Source organism: Eschrichtius robustus, chromosome 13 (genome assembly GCF_028021215.1).
Source record: "Eschrichtius robustus isolate mEscRob2 chromosome 13, mEscRob2.pri, whole genome shotgun sequence".
Taxonomy (NCBI): domain Eukaryota; kingdom Metazoa; phylum Chordata; class Mammalia; order Artiodactyla; family Eschrichtiidae; genus Eschrichtius; species Eschrichtius robustus.
Window position 1 is genome coordinate 60,057,863 of NC_090836.1, and position 23,097 is coordinate 60,080,959.

The following is a 23,097-nucleotide window of genomic DNA, read 5'->3' on the forward strand; positions in this document are numbered from 1 at the left end:
TAGTGGCAAAAGGGGATAATATTTATAGAACCTGGAAAAATGATCAACTCTGCTTGGTCTGTTCCTTTCTTCCCAAGGCTAAATTTAGGGTGTTGTGGGTTTAAACACACACACCCATTTAGCAGAGCATTTTGATCATGCCTTTGTTATGTGCTGATTGTTTCCATTAGACTCAGCTATGTTTAAGTCTGTATTCTCTTCTGGAGTATAAGATCTTTGAAATAATAATATAATTATAATGACAACAGTAATAGCTTACTCTGTGACAGGCACTGTTCAAAATGTTTTGCACACATTATCCCACTGAATCCTCTTAACAACCCCATAAAAGTAGATATTATTATTATTCTCACTTCAAGATTATAAAAAAAATTAAAAGTACAGAGAAAACAAGGAACTTACCCAAGATAATGGAGTACATAAGTGTCAGAACTAAGATTCAAATTCACTTTCAAAGCCATACTCAGAAAGCAGAAGGAGGCTTTGGAATTGTACTTCATTCATCTGTGCTTTTCTTTTCCCCGATAGTACCTAGTATAGTGGTTTGCACAGCTGAACACTTTAAACTCTTGTTAAACTGAGCTTTGTAATGATAGGTGTGTTCATCTGTCTGTGTCTGGGAATATGTGAGGGAGTGAAAAAGAGAGAGTGAGACAGAAAGCAAGAAAGAGCTGTCTACCCAGCAGGGAGAGATTGGATATTCAGGTTATTCATTCACTACCCTCATATATATTGGCTCTGAGAAAAGTATCATCATAATTTTCAGGTGCAGAATTTCACCAATTTCACATTACTCAACAGGAACAAAACCTTAGTTATCATTTTTACATATGCATAAATATACTTAAGTAGCATGTTTTATATAGTATTCTATTGGGTTGGCCAAAAAGTTCATCCGGGTTTTTCCATAAGATATTATAATAAATAAATAACCTAATAATAAATAAATGAACTAATAGATGACCATTCATACAGCTAGAAACAGACATTTAGATATCTGTTATTGTGTGTATTACATCTGTTATTGTATCTGTTGCTGTTGTGTGTGTATCTTTTGTTATGACAAACTGTTAAAATGTTAAACTGTTCTGAAAGTATTCTTTTGTTCAGTTTACTCAGCTCATCTCTATGCTTTATTCTTTATCCATTCATTCAGAACCTGCTACTGATATTCTCAATGATATTAATAAAATTCCCACCACAAAACTCAATTTTTAAAAAACACTATTAATGAAGCCAAGTTACCACTCTTCCCCTTAGCTCTAATTGCCCAATTATCATCTCCCTAGTTTAAACCATCTATGTCATAAGCTGTGCAGACAGTCATGATTCATCTCTCATCCATCACTGGTGCCGTATTTCAAAATCCTCTAAGAATCAATAAAGCCCTAGAGGTATCACTAATGTATTTTTTAAATATATTGTAACCCTGGAGAAAGTGACTATGTGAAGCAAATATTTAAGAAGAATTAAAGCCATCACGATTAATGGTCTTCTTCTCTTCCTCCTGACATTCTGGAACACTTACTACCTGTGTCACATGTCTTGGTACGTTCAGGTCTTGTGTGTTATTTGTTATTTATGTTTTATGACTCCGCAAGGTGACCAGGCATGCACAGGCCAAACGCCCTGCTGGTGCAACGTGATAGCACAAGGAAGAGAGAGAGCCTTTTTCCTAAAAAAAAAAAAAAAAAATCTGAGTGTGGTTAGGCTGTGTGCTGTGTAGAGAGGAGAACACAGTACCTAGAAGCAGAAGCAGAAGCAAGCCCAGGACTCCTGTCCTGACTCTGCCACTTACTAGCTGATAATCCACTTGACCTCCCTGGGCCTCAGGGCATGATGGTGAAAGCCGCCCTTGCCTGTTTTGAGATTCTGAGGATCAAATGAAATGATGATGAAAGAACTTTGGTAAACTATAATTTACATATTGAGTTGTGTTAGCGAAATGAAAACACTTTCAAGAGGATTCTCACTTCCTTCTTTCCTGTTTCATGAGCTTGATTTTGGAGTAATCCCAGGGATCCAGGATTTGTGAAGGAAAAACTGTTTCCAGCCATGAGGTTGAACGGATATAGGCAACCAGTGCAGGTAGTTTTTACCAAGTTTGAACATCCTGAGCAATAATTGCATTTCTCGCCAACAATCTCTCTCCCAGTTCTGTTTCTCAGTTCTACTAAGGACTTCATGTTGATGTTTGCTATTTGGACAAATAATAAATCCTACATTTGGTCCATCAGAGTGTGGTTCAGATGTTAGGAACTAAAAGATCGTGCCTAATGCTGACATGTACAAGTTCCTTTAAACTTAGATTGGTAGCTTGATTAAACCAGAGGGAAAAATGAATTGTTACCATTTTAAACAGTCTAAGTTAAAGGCCTTTGTTTCCCAGTACTATCTTAAAATCTTCCCAGATTCTAATGCTATTGGAATCAAATACTCGATTTACGAAGGAAACCTGAGATGCTCTAGGGAGGTTTGTTTTTAAGTTACTATTGTTCCCTGGAACTGTTTGCTCATATTATGGTTGGCCTTAAAGAATCTCTATATAAATAGTAGATATCTATTATTTCAGATGAAATTAGTAATGAGAAATACCACCAAACTTCCTGAAAGTACAGTCTATGCTTGTTACTTCTACTTCCTCACCATGTTGCTAAAAACAGTGAGAGCTGTCCTGCCTGTCTTTTGAGATTTTTGTCTGAGGATCAAATGAATTGATGATGAAAGAACTTTGGTAAACTCTAATTCACCTATTGGATTGTGTTAGTGAAATGAAAACACCTTCTTGCCCATAAATAATCTCCCTGACCCTTGGCCTTGTCAGAGTGCTCTGTCTCTCCTTTTCATAGATCTGGTAATTGATTATAAATGCTGCCTCTTTACCTTTAAAATCTGTATTAAAATTTTTTAAAGAATTAATTTAAAGTATAAGAAAAGAAAAAATGCTGCCTCTTTGAAACTTTTTTTTCTCTAGTGTTATTTTATGTTCTCTTCCAAATGTCTATTCATACAGCTGGATATAGAGATTTAGATATCTGTCCTTGTGTATGTATGTGTATCTACATATATGTGTGTATGTATATATATGTGTGTGTATCTACATATATGTGTGTGTATATATATATGTATATGTATATATGTGTGTGTATGTGCATGTGTTTGTGTGTGCATGTGTGTATATATTATATATATATATATATATATACACACACACACACACATATAATATATACAATTGTAATGGCGATTAGGGCACTGTTCTTAAAGTGCCCTACCTCTCTGCCTCCTCTTCTTTTTCTCCTTAGCCTTCTTTTCTCCTCTACCGCTAACTCCTGTAACGTATAGACATTCCCTAGATTGCCTCCTTTCTCAGTTCTCTTCAGTTATTCATTCAACGTGTATTTATTTAGCCAGTGGGGACATAAGAATGAAAATGACTTGCTACGTTTCATTCATTCAGTCAACAAGTCCCCACTCCAGGGGAACTTACAATCTAGAGGGGGAGACAGATGATAAGCAAGGAAACAAACACAGATGATATTTGCTGATTATGACAAGGGTGATAAAGAACACAAACATGGTTAAGTAGAGAATAAATAACAAGGGATGACAAGGAGGGAAAGTGTCTCAAAGAAGCTGACATCTGAACTGAGATCAGGAGGATGAGGGGCAGTTGGGGGTCTGCAGAGCTAGGGTAGAGTGTATCTGGTAGGGGAATAGTGTGAGCAGAGGCCCTTAGGTAGGAAAGAAAGTGATATGTTTGTGGATCTGAAAGAAGATCAGGGTGGCCAGAGCAGAGTGAGAGGGAGGGGAGGTGACAGGGGATGGGGCTGCAGAGAAAGGCAGAGGCCAGATCATGCAGGAACCATCAGGCTATGTATAGAATTCAAATAAGAGCAATGGGAAGCCGTGGAGGATTGTATGCAGCTAGTGCAATAAATAGGGCTTATGATTTATAAAGATTTCTCTGATTTTTGTATGCAAAATAGATTGGGGTATTACGGAAGCAGAGAGACCTGTTAGGAGGCTACAAACTCATTAGGAGACAACTACCGTTGTCTGGGAAAGAAAGTCAAGATTTGAACTACCTCTGTTGTGTAGATGACCCCCAAATCCATATTTCTAGTTGAGATCTCTTTTGTCTTTGACTGCTAGACCAGTGGTTCTCAAAGTGTGGTCCCTGAACCAGCAGCACTGGCAACACACATGAGCTTGTGAGAAATGCAAACCCCAACCCATGTGCCCCACCCCAACCTAATGAATCAGAAACTCTGAGCTCAGGACACTCCTTTAACAAGCTCTCCTGGTGATTCTGATGCATGATGAAGTTTAAGGGCTGCTACTCCAGGCCAGTTGTTCTCGAATTTTAGTGACATCAGAATCGCCTACAGTGCTTGTGAAACCTCCCATTGCTGGACCCCGCCACAGAGTTTCTTCAGCAGGTTGAAGGTGGAAGGGGAGGATGTCAAGAATTTGCATTTATAACAAATTCTCTGGTGATACCAATACTGCAAATCTAGGGACCACACTGAGAATCCTCCACCTACCCCACCAATACTTTAAAACTCAGCAAGTGCAGAACCAGATTCATTCATGAACACACACACCATCCTCCACAACAAGATTTTTCTCCTGCCTTTGCTTCTCACCATCAACATTCTTATTATCCAAACTTATGATCACTGTGTCTGTCACTGCTTTTGCATCTGTCATTCTTTCTCACCTCCTGTATCAGCCAGTTTCCAAGTCTTAAAGCTCATAATTCCGCATTGTCTTTCCCATTTGTTCACTCTGTTTCATCACCACCTAGTTCAGGTTCTTACTGTCTCCTCTGGATAACTGTTCAAATTTGTTGACTAATCACCTCTCCTGATTCTCCCAATAATTAACAATTGAATCATTGTCTCCAGGGATGGAGACCATGAAGGTCTCTAGGTGATCTTATCAGTATGAAACCGTGAGGACTATTTCAGAGTTTCCCACCTTGCATAGGCATTAGAATCACCCAGAAAATTTTTAAAACTACTAATTACCTCAGCCTATTTCCAGAGATTCTGATTTAATGGGTCTCAGTGGAGACCCAGACATCATTCTTTTAAAGCTCTACTGGGGGCTGAGACCCACTGGGATATATGGAAGCTTTACAGCAGAGGAAGAGAGTCAGGCACTCATCGCTGACTGGATCTAGGGACTGAAAGGAAGTCTGAAGGTGCAAGATGACTCTGAGTAAGGTTATAACATTAGGTGCTAGGAGACAGGTGAGGCACTGTCAATAGAAACAGGGAATTCAAGGGGAATAACTGATATTTTGGAGGCAAGAGGATGTCTGGTTCTGGGTTTACTAAGTGCAAGGTGCCAGCAGGACATCCAAATGGGAATGTCACTAACAAAGTTGGAATGTGAGTCTGGAGTGTGATGATTCTGTTCTAGAGATAATGATTGGAAAGTTGTTTACAAAGAGGTGATTGCGGAAGGTGCTGGAGCAGATGAGGACTTTGAGAGAGGGTAGAGGCTCTGTTTCCCAGTATGGGTCTCTACCCATATTAAAATCACCTGGGCCGCTTATTAAAATGCAGACTCCTGAGTCGTTTCCCCCAGAAACTCTAAGTCACTAAACCTGAGTTGGGGCCTGCCTGGGGATCTGAATTTTTGATGACTCCTAAGGCAATGGCAATGCACACTAAACTTTGAGTGCCACTAGATAAAGGAAAAAACGACAGGTGTGAGGACAGAAACTTGAAGAACATCTGTGTTTGGAGGATGAGCATTAAAAGAGGGGCGAACACAGAGAAAGACAAATATCATATAGTATCACTTATATGTGGAACCTTAAAAAACGATACAAACGAACTTATATACAAAACAGAAATAGACTCACAGACATAGAAAACAAACTTGTGGTTACCACAGGGGAAAGGGGGGAGAGGGATAAATTAGGAGTTTGGGATTAACAGATACACACTACTATATATAAAATAGATAACCAATAAGGACCTACTGTATAGCACAGGGAACTATAGTCAATATTTTGTAATAACCTATAAGGGAAAAGAACCTGAAAAGAATGTATATGTGATATATATGCATGTATACGTATAACTGAATCACTTTGCTATACATCTGAAACTAACACAATATTGTAAATCAACTATACTCCAAAAAAAAAAGAGGGGCTAGAAAGAAGAGAGGGAAACAACCAGCCATAGTCATGAGAGCAGAAAGATTGTACAGGATCCAGAAGGCAATGGGAGGATTTTGAATAAGAGGCAGTGAGCAGGGCTTCCATGATGGCACAGTGGTTAAGGATCCACCTGCCAATGCAGGGGACACGGGTTCAAGCCCTGGTCTGGGAAGATCCCACATGCCGTGGAGCAACTAAGCCCGTGCACTGCAACTACTGAGCCTGCGCTCTAGGGCCCGCAAACCACACTACTGAGCCCACGTGCCACAACTACTGAAGCCTGCGCGCCTAGAGCCTGCACACCGCAACGAAGAGTAGCCCCCGCTCGCCGCAACTAGAGAAAGCCCACGTGCAGCAACAAAGACCCAATGCAGCCAAAAATAAAAATAAATAAATAAATAAAAATTTAAAAATAAAAAGTAGATTGTAAAATAATATTAAAAAAAAAAAAAAAAAAAGAGGCAGTGAGCAACGGTTTTCTTATGGCCGGTACCTCAAGTGATGCAGACATTTGCGTCCTTGGGTTTTTCCTGTTTCAGATTGGTTGCTCCTGATCAACCCAAGCTCCAAACCAACCTACTTTTGACCAAAGTTATGTTTAAAACCTCAAATATTGGAGCCCAAATGCTATGGTTGAACCAAATTCTCTTGTGTAAACTTTTCTACGTAAGCATGAGCAAATAGGCCCAGTTTCCTTGTAGAAGGGGAATGAATAATCATGTCACTTGTTTAATGTGATTTTTAAAATAACTAGATAACACAATGTATATAAAGTACTTCACATTGTGCCTAGAACTTGTAAGTTGTTTTACAAAAAGTACATACTATTTTTGTGACCCAAAGGACTGTACATGGCATATTGAAAGTGCTCAAATAAATTGCTGAGTTTAAATTTGATGCATAATGAAGAAGAAATATTCTTCAGCTGTTTCTGACCTGTTTATGTATTGGCTAGCCAGCGATCTTGCAATAGTTAAGCCAGACCTGAAGCAACTCTAGCACTATGGCCAACTGTCTTTGGAAACAAGATCAAATGATCCATCAATACATATTAATTCAGCTCCCTGCTCTAGGCAGGCAATAAGATTCTTGACCGTAGGAGCCTATAATCAAATCAAGTAGACTACATATAAAATGGTAGAAAATGAACCTTTATAGACAGCATTGTATAGAATATAACCTAGAGGAAAGTTGACTGTGGACTGAGGTAATTAGGAGTACTTCACAAAGGAGTTGAAAATTGAACTTCATTAGTCTGTGGTTGAAGAAACCATAGGGCCGTATAACCACTAAAGGATCTCCCTGTTGACGTGAAGAGTTCACTTATTCAGGCCAGTGGTCTTAGCCCTTAAACATTGAAATCTGATGTTTTTGATCTTATGTAATAACGAAAACAAAATGGGCAGTTCATAAATACACAGTTTAAGAAGGAATGATTTGGGGCTGGATTTGACCAATTAGATATGCTTAACTTATTGGGGGAGAAAGGGTGTTTTAAAATCGCAATTTCTTGCTTATTAAGAAAGACACTTTTTTCTACACTGAAAAGATCTGTGGATTGTCATAATCCTTGTATTCAAGCCTGCTGAATAGGCTTCAGCAAACCTTACCAAAGATGAATGTCACAGGGTTAAACGCTAAGTATCTGGGCCCTTCCAACTAGCACAGGCATCTTATGAAAGAAAACCTACCATGGTGAACTTAGTCAGTTACAGTGATGATGCATTACTGCCAGTAGAGGCAAGATTAAGAGGTTACATTAGACTATGAGTTTCAACCTATTTGTGTCTAACACTTCAGTGACCCAGACTCTTGGCTCCCGTATGCAGGAACCCAGAGCCAAGCTTTAGTCAATTGAATTGAATTATGAATAGTCAATCTGAATGGACTAGTATATTTGCTCTCATCACTTTGTCTTTTGAAAGTCACTAATTACAATATTAGTGTGGTTTATGCTAACTTTATTTTAGGAGAATTTTTCTTCAAGTGGGAACATTTTGACGTTTCAGAAATTTGATGTTTAAGTGATAGTTTAACTACAATTATTCAGGTAATTATAAATCAGAAGAGTGAAAAGAAATTCAGAAATAGGAACAGAGCCACTGAAATTAATATTGGAAACCACGAGACAGAAAATAGTACCAGAAAACTGGAAACAGGCAGATCTTAAGAATGGGAAAAAGGGGAAAACTACTACCGTTAAGCCTGATGTTAGCCCTTACCAAATTTCTGGTACAGATTAATTTAACATGTATAGAATGCGTGCCCTCTAGATCTCATGTACTTTGTAAAAGTTGGAAAGTAAAGCGGTAATTACTAGAAGCCAGCATGAAATTGCTTAGTAGTCTGAAATGTCTTCTTTTAAATCATAGGGACTGTCATATTCAAGTTCATTTTGCTCTGATTATTTAAGTAGCACCGCGGTTAGATAGCTTCCATGCTCCATAAGGAAGGGCTAGATTACACTTACATGAAATCAGGAAAGAGATGATGTTTCTCATTTTACATAAAGCTTTTCTGAACTTTGGTGTCTGTATCTTCAAAATATGGGCATACTAACCTCTGATCTACCTCCTGATATAAAGTATGAGAAAGTGATTTTAAAATGGTGGTGACATGTAAAAAAGAAATCTTAATAAACAAGAAGAAAAAGATGGGTGGAGGGAGGATAAGGGAGAAAAGAATGAAGGTAAGGAGGAAATGCACGTGTAACGAAAACAATTGTAGGGCAGAAAAAGACTTTAGTGGAAGAACCCTATCATTTTTTAAAAGTAAGTGAAATAAGGGAATTCCCTGGCAGTCCAGAGTTAGGACTCAGCACCTTCACTGTGGTGGCCCGGGTTCAATCCCTGGTTGGGGAACTAAGATCCCGCAAGCCGCACAGCATGGCCAAAAATAATAATAATAAGTGAAATAAGGTCCAGAGAAGTTAAATGACTTGTGTGAAGTCTTGCAAGTTAATAGTGAGAAAAAAGTAAGCCAAAAAGGGAAAGGAAAAAAAAAACTAAGAGTTAAAAGACAAATGGGTTCTTGGAAGACATGACCTGGAAAGCCTATTAAAACTCACCAGGCCCTTTCACTTACCTCTGAAAATACTACTCACCCAAGGGGAGCGATGTTGGACCGTGGTTCCCTGCACAGTAATCTTCCCGAGGGTCCCAATCAGAGAACAGGGTCGAGTACCTCTTCCACTCTCAGTGCTCATCCCATTTTGTTCACTCACCTCTTTCCCTCCAGACCAATGTCCAGAGAGGAGAAATCAGGGCCCACACCTGAGTGCTTTGCTCTCATCCTGCCATTTTACAAAACGAAGCTACCAAAAACAAACAAAAAATACCTTGGATTCCTTTAGAGATTCAAATTACTGTAGAGATTCAAAGAAACATACATTCTCAAAAATATTTCAGTTGGTTGTTACAACACCCAAACCTCTGCTTATTTGATTTATCTGAAGAGGAATGTGTCTACTGTAACTTACTGATTTTTTTTTTTTTTTTTTTTTTACTTTTTATGGCAGTTAAGTCAGTAAAACTAGCAATGATAGGACAATTTGAGTCTTCTATATGAAGAAGTATCTTTAAGGATAAAAAAAATTTTATATGATATAAAAAGATATAAAAGTTTTTCCTATTAAGTTGTATCTTATTATAGAAATGAAGATGATGAAAGAGACATTTCTGTGAAATAATTTTAGAAACAGAGAGAAAAACAAAAAACAAAACCTTCCAGCCAAATGGTATGTGGGTCTCAAGGGTTGGAACATAGTTGCCCAGAGATTTGTTAGTTCAAATCTTCACAGGAAAGATTTGTGTGCAGTTCTCACTATTTGTGTACTCATTTATATAAAAGTCATTTTTCCCTATGGTTTATATGTATTTAATTTTTTAACTGCTAAAACCATCCCACATGGTAAAGAAATGAGGGGAAGGATGCAATAATTTCCTTAAATTGTGGTTTTGGACAATGAGATATATCTTCCACCAGCACAACAAATAACTAATAGCCCATCATAAATTCCTTTGTTTTAAGACAAATTCCCCTGGTAACACAGGTCAGTGGTTATACAGATTAGTTCTGAATATAGTCTGCGGCTCTGAAAGTCCTTGACCAGAAAAGAAAAACAATTCATGTGAAGTGAGCTATGATTCAGGAAATGTGACAGAAAGGTATTTACTCTAACAATAATTTAAACTAATAAAATAAATAAATAGAACGTTTTTACTTTCTCCTTTTCATTTCCAAAGTCAATAACTCAGAAACCATCAAGCTACTCGATCACATAGCAGCAGTAAGAGTCGGTAAGCCTGCATTTTCAGGCTAGGTTCTAGAACTCAAAAAATGTACTGTTGAAGTCATGACTATGAACAGGATAGTTAAGGACATTTTGGCTGAAATAACAGTTCCTGGTCAGTTTAGTCTGATCAGTTAAGCCACCTGTGATCGTCAACCAAGTCTGAGTCTGTCTTAATTCAATAAGCAACTGTTTTATAGCACGGTCCTATGCAAACCATGTCCTTCAGTTTACGTATAGTACTTTGGATAACTAATCAAATGCACGTGGGTTATATAGAATATAACCATAAATATGAAATGTTGGCTACCTACGTTTCACCTTGACACAAATGGTTTGCCAGGTGGGATTTTTCTTTCTTCTCCACCATATTCCACCACTTACCTTCTCCACCACAACTGTGTTACACCAGCGGCTCCTGTTTGAACTGCTCCAGTCACCTCCTGTGCTTCCACTTTTGCCCCCAAAGTCTATTCCCCCTTTAAAAGGGTCCTGTCAGGGACTTCCCTGGTGGCACAGTGGTTAAGAATCCGCCTGCCAACTCAGGGGACACAGGTTTGAGCCCTGGTCCGGGAAGATCCCACATGCCGCAGAGCACCGAAGCTTGTGCGCCACAACTACTGAGCCCACGAGCCACAACTACTGAAGCCAGCATGCCTAGACCCCGTGCTCCACAACAAGAGAAGCCACTGCAATGAGAAGCCCACGCACCACAACGAAGAGTAGCCCCTGCTCACCGCAACTAAAGAAAGCCCACGCACAGCAATGAAGACGCAACGCAGCCAAAAATAAATAAATGAATAGATAAATAAATAAATTTTTTTGAAAAACAAAAGGGTCCTGTCAGAAGGACCCTTTTAAAACACAGAACTGATCACATCACTCCCCTGCTCAAAGTCCCTACTGTGGTCTCCAGAGCCCTGTGTGGAGTGACTCTGGACACTGCTCCAAGCTCACCTGCTGTCACTCTCCCCTTGGTCATTCCACTCCAGCCATGTTGGTCTTCTTGCAGTTTCTGGACCACGCCAGGCACACTCCCCCCTCAGGACTTTTGTACCACTGTTCCTTTCACATAGGTCCCTGCATGGCTCAGTCCTCTGCTGAAATGCCCTCTCAGCAGAGAGGTTTCCCCCACCATCAACCGTCGTACCTGTAAATAATAGCCCATTGCCCTCACAACCACCGCCCATGGCTCCCTCTCTATTCCCTTGCCTACTTTTTGTATAAAAAAAAATTTTTAAAGGACAGTTTTATTTTTTTAATTTTTTAAAATATTGGAGTATAGCTGATTTACAATGTTGTGTTAGTTTCAGGTGTACAGCAAAATGATTCAGTTATACATATACGTATATCCATTCTCTTTCAGATTCTTTTCCCCTATAGGTTATTACAGAATATTGAGTAGAGTTCCCTGTGCTATACAGTAGATCCGTGTTGGTTATCTATTTTATATATAGTAGTGTGTATGTGTTAATCCCAAATTCCTCATTTATCCCTCCCCCCCCACCTTTCCCCTTTGGTAACCATAAGTCTGTTTTCTATGTCTGTGAGTCTGTTTCTGTTTTGAACAGTATGGAGTTTCCTTAAAAAACTAAAAATAGAACTACCATATGATCCAGCAATTCTACTCCTTGGCATATATCCGGAGAAAACCATAATTCGAAAAGATACATGCACCCCAGTGTTCATTGCAGCACTATATACAGTAGCCAAGACATGAAAACAACCTAAATGTCCATCAACAGATGAACGGATAGAGAGTTTTATATACATAGTGTAAGCTATTAAGTGATTTATTGTAAAATAGGTAATTTATTATATTTCTTCTTAGGCCCTTCTTTTGCCAGCTTTTTGATTAGAGATTTAAAGAAATTTTTTGCAAAATATAACAAAACAAGGTTCTTTAGAGTTGCTTTTGGCATTCGTGGTCTGCACATAATTGTATTGCATTTTTAACAACTAAATGAATTCCACATGAAGAGAGCTATGCTTACTCTCTCTCCTCTCCCTTGAAACCCGCAGACGTCTTGCCGGAAACGCTTTGACATACATTCCCAAGGGAGCATTTGCTGGCCTTTACAGTCTTAAAGTTCTGTAAGTAAACCGGGTATTGTTTGTTATAATTCTGATTTTAGTGTCAAGTGGATGCTAATTAACTTGTAAAGATTGAGTTCCTCCAATAAACTATTTAGAGTCATGGGATAATTCATCTAAATTCCAGTCTGCCTTCCTTGATACCATAGAAACATGTGATACCTGGCTGGATTTGTGGGTGAAAAAACTTCATCTCTCCTTTTCTAACCTTAATGTCAAAACTTTGTTTGCCCCTAAATAACCAACTTATCAACTCAAACTTGTGAAAGCATATTTCCCTTTCCTTTTGTGCTATGAAGTTGGGGGGAGTTTTCTGAGTCATTTTGATTCAAGTGAATAAATCACTATTATGCTGACATAATGAGATCACAGCCTCAAACCATTTGCAGAATTTGTTTCCTTGTGATGCACTGAATAAGGATCAGGTAAAAAAAAAAAATCAAGTTTATGTTCCACTTGTGAATAGATGTAGAAAAGCCTAGTGCATAGTAGATACAATGAGTAGTTGTTTAATTGAGAAATGTTAATTCATTGAGACTTGTAAAAAATGGGCTTTCTTACTATTTAATGTCCAACTTCCTAATTTTCTATCAGAAAACTCATTATTACTGATACCTCCTTCTTCTAGTACCCATTGTTTAATTTTCTTTCAGTTTATTCTTTGTAGAAAAGAAAGGGACCTTGGTAGAGAAAATAGATAACACAAGTTGAAATTCATACCAGGAAAGTTTTATCTCAGGGAGAACAACCTGATTTTATCTCCTTTGAGATAAAAGTTATAAACTCTAAAAAGGCATTTGATGTATTTCTGCTTAATAGAAATTGCATTTCATTGACCTGAGGGATACATAGGCTATTTTAAAAAGCAATTTTATTTAAATTTAATGTTTTGTTAAAAGGTAAATTCAAAAGCAGAACTGTTATTTGGTCTTGGTCTACTTAGGTGATTGGGTTTGATCTCCCTACCCTTGAGTTATTTTTACTATTAGGTAGCAATATTTTTAAGTTGTCATACTTCCAAATCCTAATGTTAATCCATTATGTGGTGAAATTCTAGGCGGTAGCACCAGTTCTAATGTGCCTATATTTCCACGAATCCAGCAAAATATTTGGAACCATTCAAAATGCATCACGTAAATCAAGTTTAGATGAGACACCTAAGATGTTTTCCCTGTGTCGAGATAGGTACCACTGAGTATTTTGGAAACTTGTTAAATAAATTATATTGGAATGAATTATTTTAATTCACTGGACAAAATGTATATTGGATATACTGAACTAGACTGTGTGTGTGTGTGTGTGCACGTGCACATGTATGCACACACACCACTCAAAGTGGCATTGAACAAATTATTGCTGGAAAGACAAAGATCAATAAGTATGGCCATGCCCTAGAAGAGCTTATAATCTAGTGGTAGATTGTGGGATCAAGAGAATGTGACCAAGACAGATGAACAGATCACTCTGATTCTGTGGAACTACAGAGGTTGGGAAGAACTTTGTCCAGTCTGATGGTTCAAATTCGACTTCCTAGGAGAGATGTTTCTCCAAAGAGTTGACCTAGAAGCCAAACCTTGAACCAACCATCCACATAAGGTAGCCGACTGAGGGGACACTATACATAGAGACACAGAGGCAGGAGGAACCTGGGATGAACAGACAGCCCTACGCAGGTGGTACTTGAGCGTGCAGGAGAAGGTGGAGATTATCTGGAGAAGAGCCTGGAGAGAGAGAAAAGGTCCTGGTCACCGGGATCCTGTATGTCATGTCAAAAAAGCATAGACATTATTATGTCCTAAGCATGATGAGAAGCCAAGAAAAAGGTGTAAGCAACAAAACGACACTTTCAGACTGCACTTCAGCTGGATCATTATCAATGTGAGGGGGATTAAAAAGGAGCAAGAGCCCTGCCAGGAGTAGTATTCACTCTTCTCTTTATTTTCCTGACTTAAAGACTAGTATTCAAAGAGCAAATCCAATTGTCAAATATTTGGAAAGTATTTAGTGTTAGAGCAATGCTTCTCAACCATGGTCATCACACCTGCCACAGAATGTTCTGGAAATTTGTGGAGGCATCTTTGGTTTTCCAGGTGATTGGCATGTAGTAACTTGTCCTGTGATAAGCTGCTCAGCCCAGCATAAAGAATCCCCCTGCATCCCTCTTGACTTCTGACTGTCCCTCCACACCAAACTTCAATCAATAATACTTTCATACATAATCATACTGAAAGGTTTTACATGAAGTTCTGCATAAGCCTAATAATCTGTACAGGAAAAATTAAATGGTATAAATATAGTCTCTCAAAATCACTGACTAGTTAACGCAGATTGTGCATCCTGTGATTTCTACCCACATATTTATTTGAAAATGATATTAGTGCAGTAGAAGAATTCCCTCAGAAACCACAAAACAAATTAAAGCTATGTAACTGTGAAGTTGTAAAATGTCTTCTTAAAAATAACTATCATTAAATTAGCAGAGAAACATGAAACACAGGGCTCTCATTGAATCTCATTAACAAAGTCTGCTTTATAAATATTTCGTATATGGTCTTTTAAAATGTTGGGAGCACAATCATACAAAATCTGTGCTGAGATAACTATATAATGATTTATTTATTTGGGGGTAGCCTGTTGCATTTTTAATATTACTCTTCCACTATCCGGCAGGGTCTACCACCCAACTTCTATGCATGTGGTATCATGACTATTTCTTTTTCCAGTTTAGCCTCAATTCCCTGTTACCTATGGCAGGATGTGCTCCCGAGGGCCTCTTGAAGTACTGGAGAACAGATGATCACCTCAGCATGCAATGGAACTTTAAGATAGGATGGATGTTCTCTGTGGTATTTCAGTCCTATCTCGTAAAAGAGAGAGAATTATTTTGACATCACTCTTATCTATAAGGAACACTCATTTGTGAGAATGTAACACTTTCTTATTTTCTCCACTGCAACATCTATAATATGTCTTGGTATGTTATCTTCGTTTTAATAAAAGTTATTTCCTTCTTTCCCATAAAACATTACATAAAATAAGTATAATCTGTTATATGTCTTAACTGTAGATCTTATTCTAGTATCCATTTAGACCTCTACTCTCATTTCCCTGTTCTTGCACAGAATAACTTCTGATAATGTTACTTTTCTCATTATTCATGAAAAGTGGAGGCAAACGTCTGACTCTTTCATAGAAATACCTCCTAGGATAGTCATATCTGAGCATCACATATATAATAATGCATATATCCCTTTATTATAAATTACTTTTATTTCTCCTTTGTCATACAGTTAGGGCAGTACACTATGTTGATTTTTTTTCTTTAAAATGGTGTGTGTAAATGGCTACATTTTTATGAATTTTATCTTAATATAATGGATGAAGCATTACAAAATATTTGGTATTAAAGGGAGAATTGGGTCCAATAGGGTTGAGAACCACAGTGCTAGAGGTAAAATGCTGAACAAGACAGGCCTGGTCCTACCATTGTGGAAAGTGACTCAAATGTTTTATAAAGTGCAAAAGTCATTGGAAGAAAGAAATAACTGACTATCCTGTAGCATGGTGAGAAAGATAATATACAAGTAATATTCATCTGGGACCCTGATCATATAAGGAGGGTAAGAAAGGCATCTGGTAAAAGAAGAGAAAGATAAGAGTAATCCAGTCCTAGAAGATGGGAAATGAAGACAGCAACAGCCCTCCTTGGTGAGGACGGTTTTATATCAGAAATCTTGTTACTGTGAGCTCTGGAAGATCACTAAAATTTAAGATGATTATCCCTGTAAATACTGGCCTTCATAAAAATTAGTTACTGGCTTAGTGTTGCAAAATACCCAGTCCCATGGAATTCTGAACCAGGCTATCCTCAACTAAGGTTCATTTTCTTGTGTAGGCCATTCAGTCGAGGAATGGCTTATCCTCTTGCCACCAACACCAGAACCAAAGCCACATGGAGGTGTTGGATTAAACTAACCATAGGAAAGTCACAACTAAAATTCTCTCCTTCCCAGAAAAGAGCCTGGATAGCTACTTGATATCTAAACACAGGACAAGTAGGCAGAGGAAATACCTAAGGATCAAGCCATTGTTACAGAGTCCTCTTTCAATGTATAATTTCCTCTCACCTGCTTCACTGTACCTGTACTTGACCTTATTTAGTCCTGTTGGCCAAAAAAAAAAAAGACAACCAAAAAAATGTATTGTTAAAGTAGCTTGGGGACACTGTATGTAATTGTGAATATTTTACAGTTTTAAAGCTCCTCAGGGAAAGAAATTAAGAAAATATGAAGTCATCCTTTGCCTCTAGAGATAGTGTTTCATTTTCTTTTCTCACCCATATGTGAATGATAAAAATGAAGTTGTAAGTGCCTAACCCATATCCAGTTCGTGGTACACTCTGCTTGTATTTGCTGCATTGAATAAAGGATTATTTATAAAAGAAATCTGCAACCATGTTGTGAATGCTCGGTTTTAATTGCACTCCATAGTGCTATAAATCCTTTCATTGTTTTGTTTCCTACTGGAATATCTTAAACAAAAACAGAATTTTCTAATTAGCTCACTGGAGACCTATAAGGTTATAATGGAGATAATTTGCTCTTGTTTTGTCACTTGAAAGTAATTAAAAGTTCTTTATTTAAGGAGAGATCAGGACTTAAGTGATTTTCTTTAATTATATTTTTGGTATTTAACTGGTAGAAGTGGTTGAAAATTAAATTGCTGGGAGGTAGCTCAGGGGTAGCTTTAAAAGGTATCATTAGTAAAGCTTGTTTAAGTTCCATTTTCTGAAGGTAGATATATAGAACTACTGAGAAACTTTGCAACTATTCAATGAAGAAAAGCCATTTAAATATGTCTTATCCTCTACTCCAGTTTTCCAATATTCTAGAAAGACCACGTTATAAGAGTTTCACTGTCTGGTTAGCAAAGCATAGGAGGACAATTCGATACACACTTTGAGCCAGTAATAATATTACCTACAAAGTTTACACATCAATTAAGTCTATTATCTGTATCTTATCATTTAAATTTATCACACAATTAGTGAGTGACTGAAAACATTTCTGTCAAGTTAAAATTATATCGTATATTAAAACTGCTTGGAAAGGTATAAAATAACATATAAACGTAAACTCTTAATATTTAGGTAAATTATGCAAAATACGGCATTCAAGCTACAATTTTCCCAATTACCTAACCAGTAATTGAAGTGTGAAGTCTCTCTAAATCTTGACTTCGTTCATAAGGAACTAATATATTTTGAGACGTTTGATTTATGAAATGTTAATTGAATCCAAGTTTAAAATAATGAAATTACTTGTTTAAAACTGTTGGATTACAAGTGACAGAATTATGATCCTTAGAAAACAGAATCTCAGCCATGGTGGGAAGAGCATAAATTTTATGATCTCCAAATATTTTTCACGTCTTATCTGATATGAGCTCATATTTGCATCTATGAAAGTATAATAAATGCCCTCATATTGTAATCTGCAAACAACTTATCAATCAGATGATATTATTCTATTCCCATCACACAGATAAAAGACCAACGGTCAGGAAGGGTAAATGGTTTGCTTGCCGAGACTCAAAACTTAGACCTTATCTCCAATCTCAATGTAGCCTCAAGTTCAGGTGAAAATATTCTTAGAAATACTTAGCAGAGCATAGGGTGGTTCTCAGTGTGTGGTGCCTTCCCCAGCACACCAAGATCACCTGAGAGTTTGTTAAAAATGCAAATTCTCTGGCCCCTACCCAGATCTACTGAACCAGGAACTTTGAGGGTGGAACCCAGCAAACAGTGTTCTAACAAGCCTTCAGTGAATTCTGATGACCCCTAAAGTTTGAGAACCACTGGCATAGAGATTTTTTTTTTTTTTTTTTTTTTTAACTCTGGGGGTGGCGTCCAGAAGTCTGTATTTTACAATCTTTTTTTTTTTTTTTAATTAATTTATTTATTTATTTATGGCTATGTTGGGTCTTTGTTTCTGCGCGAGGGCCTTCTCCAGTTGCGGCGAGCGGGGGGCCACTCCTCATCGCCGTGCGCGGGCCTCTCACTGTCGCGGCCTCTCCCGCTGCGGAGCACAGGCTCCAGACGCGCAGGCTCAGCAGTTGTGGCTCACGGGCCCAGTCGCTCCGCGGCATGTGGGATCCTCCCAGACCAGGGCCCGAACCCGCGTCCCCCGCACCGGCAGGCAGACTCCCAACCACTGCGCCACCAGGGAAGCCCCGAGATTTTTTTTTTTTTGGCCGATTTTATTCTCTCATTAATTAAAATGTCACTATATCATTAGTTTTGAGAAGAAGACTTATCAATTTATACAGAAAGGGCCAACCTTTATTGAATGCTTACCAGGCAGCAGGTATTGTTCTATGTACTTTCGCTCATTAGATCATCACAATAAGCCCTGGGGGTGGATATTATTACTGATCACTGAGATGTGGAGAGATTGAATGATTTCCCTGAGGCCACGGGGCTACTGGCAGGGAAGAGGTAGTCAGATCCGAGAACCCATGCTCTTAATCATACTGTGAAAGGCGTACAACCTGAGAATTTGTCCGATTATTCCTCAAGAGAATGCTGCAAGGGGCAGTGGAAAGTACATCAAGCTTTGGAGTCAGACATACCTGGCGTTGAATCCCAGGTAGTCATCTAATGAAAAGAGACTTCAATTGTGGAGATGAGAAAACCAGGCAAATTGTTTCTGAAAATCCAAGTATAAATTTGTGACCTAATAAGTAGAAATATTTCTTTAAAATGTCTTTTAAAAATGCTTTCCTAAAATAGTTTCCTGCCTCTGGCTTACATAGACCATGAAATACTGGCTGGGGGTTGGGGGGAGTGGCTGTGAAATTATTGCGCTATAAACATTTATGAATGAGGTAGCAAAATATAAGAAATCTAGTGGGAATTTTTCCATATTATTTCCCACTAACAATGATATATTTTATTTCACTGTTGCCAGGTGTCTCCATTCTATAGTCCCCATGTTCTGATCAGAACTGTTGAACCTAGGTGGGCAAAAGTGCAATTGTTCACAAGAAGCATTAATTTATATCAAAATATGATCATGCACAAGAAGGGAGAAGATCTTTAATATCCTCCTACTCTTATCCTTATTTCCATTTTGTCTAATCTAATTGTCATCACAGTGATCCTTTTAAAACATAAATAAGATCACATCATTCCCCCCCACTTAAACCCTTCAACAAGAGTTTATCACCACATTTAAAATAAAGCCTGCAAGTCCTTCATGAGATGTCCTTAGGTTGTCTCCCAATCTCTTGCTCTCAGTTACTCCTCCTCAGTCACAGTGACCCTTTGCTCCTCCTTTAACAAGTCAAGCAAGCTCCGGCCTCAGGGCCTTTGCACTTGCTCTTCCCTCTTCCTCAGTAACTTTCCAGATGTTCCCATGTTTTGTTCCATGACGCCATTCTGGTCTCTACTCAAATATCACCTCCTAAGAGAGATCTTCTCTGACCACCTTCAGAATAAAATTCGCACCCCTTGTTACCATCTATCCCAAATCCATGTTTTGTTTTCTGGTCATAGTACCTATCACTTGTCTCAAGTTACATACTCATTTGTTAATTTTAAATTATCTGTCACTCCTCACAGGCCAAGGTTGTGCCTGATGCTCAGCTGTTTCCCTGACACCTAGAGCAGTGCCTGACACTGCTATGCCAGTTATTGTTAATTATTGCTGTCTTTAACAGTTTTTTTTCATTTGTTTCAATGCGCAGTATGCTGCAGAATAATCACCTAAGACAGGTACCCACAGAAGCTCTACAGAATTTGCGAAGCCTTCAATCACTGTAAGTATAGTTGAAATTCCAACATGTTCTCAGGATCAGTTTGGGAAGGAGCATTGAAATGTCCAAATGACCATTTTAGTAAGTTCCTTGGCTGGGGACCGTACCTAAATAAGTTGCCAGTGAGAGTTTCCATTAGAGCAACTATTCTTTGCATCCTCATTAAACAATATGTATGAGAGAGACCAGTGTTGGGGTTTGAGGTTTCAGGGCAGAGACTTAATCAGAAAACATGCAATGAAAAGCCCCTTGTATATGTTGGTATCACAGGACAAAAATCCAGGATCTTGTCCTATACCCCCCTATACAGTATTTTAGCTCCTGAATTCAAATCAGGAATAATACTTTCTCCTTTTATCTAGAAAAATGAGAGTCAAAATCTAGACCTCTTGGCATCTTCAGTTTCTTCTGTTTTTAGATTATCTGAGCTGCCCTGTAATGCAATTTTGCTGAGTCAAATAAAGGCTTAATTTTTTGAGTTCTGTATGCACACCAGGGGTCCTCAATTCAGGAAGCTAAGATCTAATGGCATCTCTTAAAGTCATACTGGGCAGGTCTACTAACCAGGAGTTCCTCACCGCCACACACAGACGTACAAACATATTCACAAACAGTCCCACAGATATACACACACATACCTCAGATTCACACACCACACACAGCAGTGGTGTTGGTGTTCCTTACTCTGAATCCACAACTTTTCCATCAGGAGTTTCCACCCTCCTCTGATTTAAAACCTCTGAATGAATAAAAATTAGTTATTCCTCACACAAAGAACTTTCTTACCAGCTAGATGTTTTGGAGCTTGGGTTGTAAACAGTGGTTCACAGTGAGTATTTGGCAACACTATGCCATGAGTTCTTGATCAGTATCTGCATCTCATCAGAATGTATGTGTATTGGAAATGTTGCATGATTTCCAATATCCACATGTGTGATATATGTTTTCATCTTACTTACACTGGAGGTCCTCATCTGTCAAACAAAATACTGGTTTCTGGTCTAGAATGATGAGGGAGATAAATGCATAAAAAAGGCAAATAAATATTGCAGACTCGAGTTGAACATCATTGTAAAGAATACATCGGTTAACAATTACACACAGTTTGCTTAATGTCTTTTACTGAGGTGATACAAGAGAAGGAGGAACGTGAGATCTGGAGATGCTACTTTCTTCCTTTGATCTTTTTTCTTCTTTTTAATGAAAGCAAATCTGTGCTTGAGACCATTTTAAGCTTTTTATTCCAGTCGAACAAAGTGACTTCCTAGGTTCTCACCAGCCTAGAGATAAACAAGCCCACAAGAGCCCCTTTGTGGCAGGGGACGGGTCTGCTGCATTTTCAGGAGCTCCGTAATGACATCACAGTATCAGTCCCCCTTTGTGGCACAAGCCTTTTCCTGAAGGAAAGAACCAGCCAGAGCAGCAAAACACTCTGGAGTTGGGTTGTCTGTGTCAGGGCACGGGGTCTAATGGCTGAATTGAAAAACGAGATAATAGCAGTGGCCAATAGGATCTTTAAACAGCTGTGAGGCAGGCGGAAGATAGAAGGATAAGAGTTTGTAACCAAAAGCCACTATCAGCTGAAAGAAGATCACAAACAGAACACCCACAGAAGTGAACCCTTTGAGAAAGTGAAAACCATGAATCTTTTGTTCGCTCGAACTGGGTGGTGCCTCTCTGATCAAGGTGTTCAGATTTAGTTTCTTACCGTCTAGATATTTACTGTTCACCAGGTGTCTCTTGCATTTGGTGTCTGATTCACAAAAACAATGACTTTTGAAACCTTATAAATATGTGTTCCCTGTGAAAAAGCCAAGGGTTAACTTTCTAGCAGGATGCTTATCGCATCCAAACTGAGGCATCGAGATAGATCTTCAGCCCCCAGTGCACACTGGATTGTATCGGCCAGTTATGTAATGTTTGTCCAGGGTCCCTTTGCCCAGAGCACGGCAGACCATGTGAGGTGCTGAGTGTTGGCAGTGTGTGCAGCTATGACACTTTGTCTCACTTACATTTTTTGTGCTACTTTGATACAAGCATTAAGATATGACTCAAAAAAGCATACACTTAACCACCAACCACACAGAAACTGTATTGTACCAACCAAAGGAGTCCCCTACCCACTTTGGAGGTTTGGGCTACTGTGAGCCCTTTTAAAGTTTTACTGTTGTCCCAGATGCAAAGTGTTTAATAGTATTTCTCCCGCTTCCTTCAAGCAGTTCCAAAAATAAAAACAGTTTTGAGTCTAATGGTCATTGCAAACGTGCATTCCTTATCCATTCATTTTGCATGCGTACTTCAGCCTCCGTGCTGCTTTCATATCAATACAAATAACAAAGAGGGTGAAACCTGTCTCATCCATGACACCTGGGAGGCTTCCGTTCAGCTACCTATCCAGCTCTTCTTGGACTACAGTCAACCCTTAGACCTCCACTTAGCCCTTTTTCTAATGGTTCCTCTTTTCTCTTTCTTGAATTCACTCTATTTTTCTCCACTTTATTCTTTTCCTTGTATTATTCATTCACTCTCTAAGAAGCACTCTGCATTCCCCAGGGGCTGGGAGCGCATCACCCATGTGCATGCCTGGCTTTGCAACTTCTAAAGCAGGGCTTCTCAATTCCGGCTGCAAAGAAGAATCATCTGGAGAGTCCGGAAGCCTAGGCTGCACCCCAGACCAATGAAAATCAGAACCTCTGAGTAGGAGACCCAAACATCA

The 23,097-nt window shown here is 38.7% G+C and overlaps 1 protein-coding gene across 3 annotated transcripts in view; it reads left to right on the forward strand.

Annotated features, from left to right (window-relative positions):
• LGR5 (leucine rich repeat containing G protein-coupled receptor 5) overlaps positions 1-23,097 on the forward strand; it is a 120,967-nt gene that overhangs the window by 60,372 nt on the left and 37,498 nt on the right. For 2 of the 3 annotated variants that reach the window (XM_068560522.1, XM_068560524.1), the window contains exons 3-4: positions 12,495-12,566; positions 20,313-20,384. In XM_068560522.1, coding sequence (XP_068416623.1) covers positions 12,495-12,566; positions 20,313-20,384 — 144 coding nt within the window. The remainder of the gene's footprint in view (positions 1-12,494; positions 12,567-20,312; positions 20,385-23,097) is intronic. The other variant, XM_068560523.1, reaches the window with a different exon arrangement.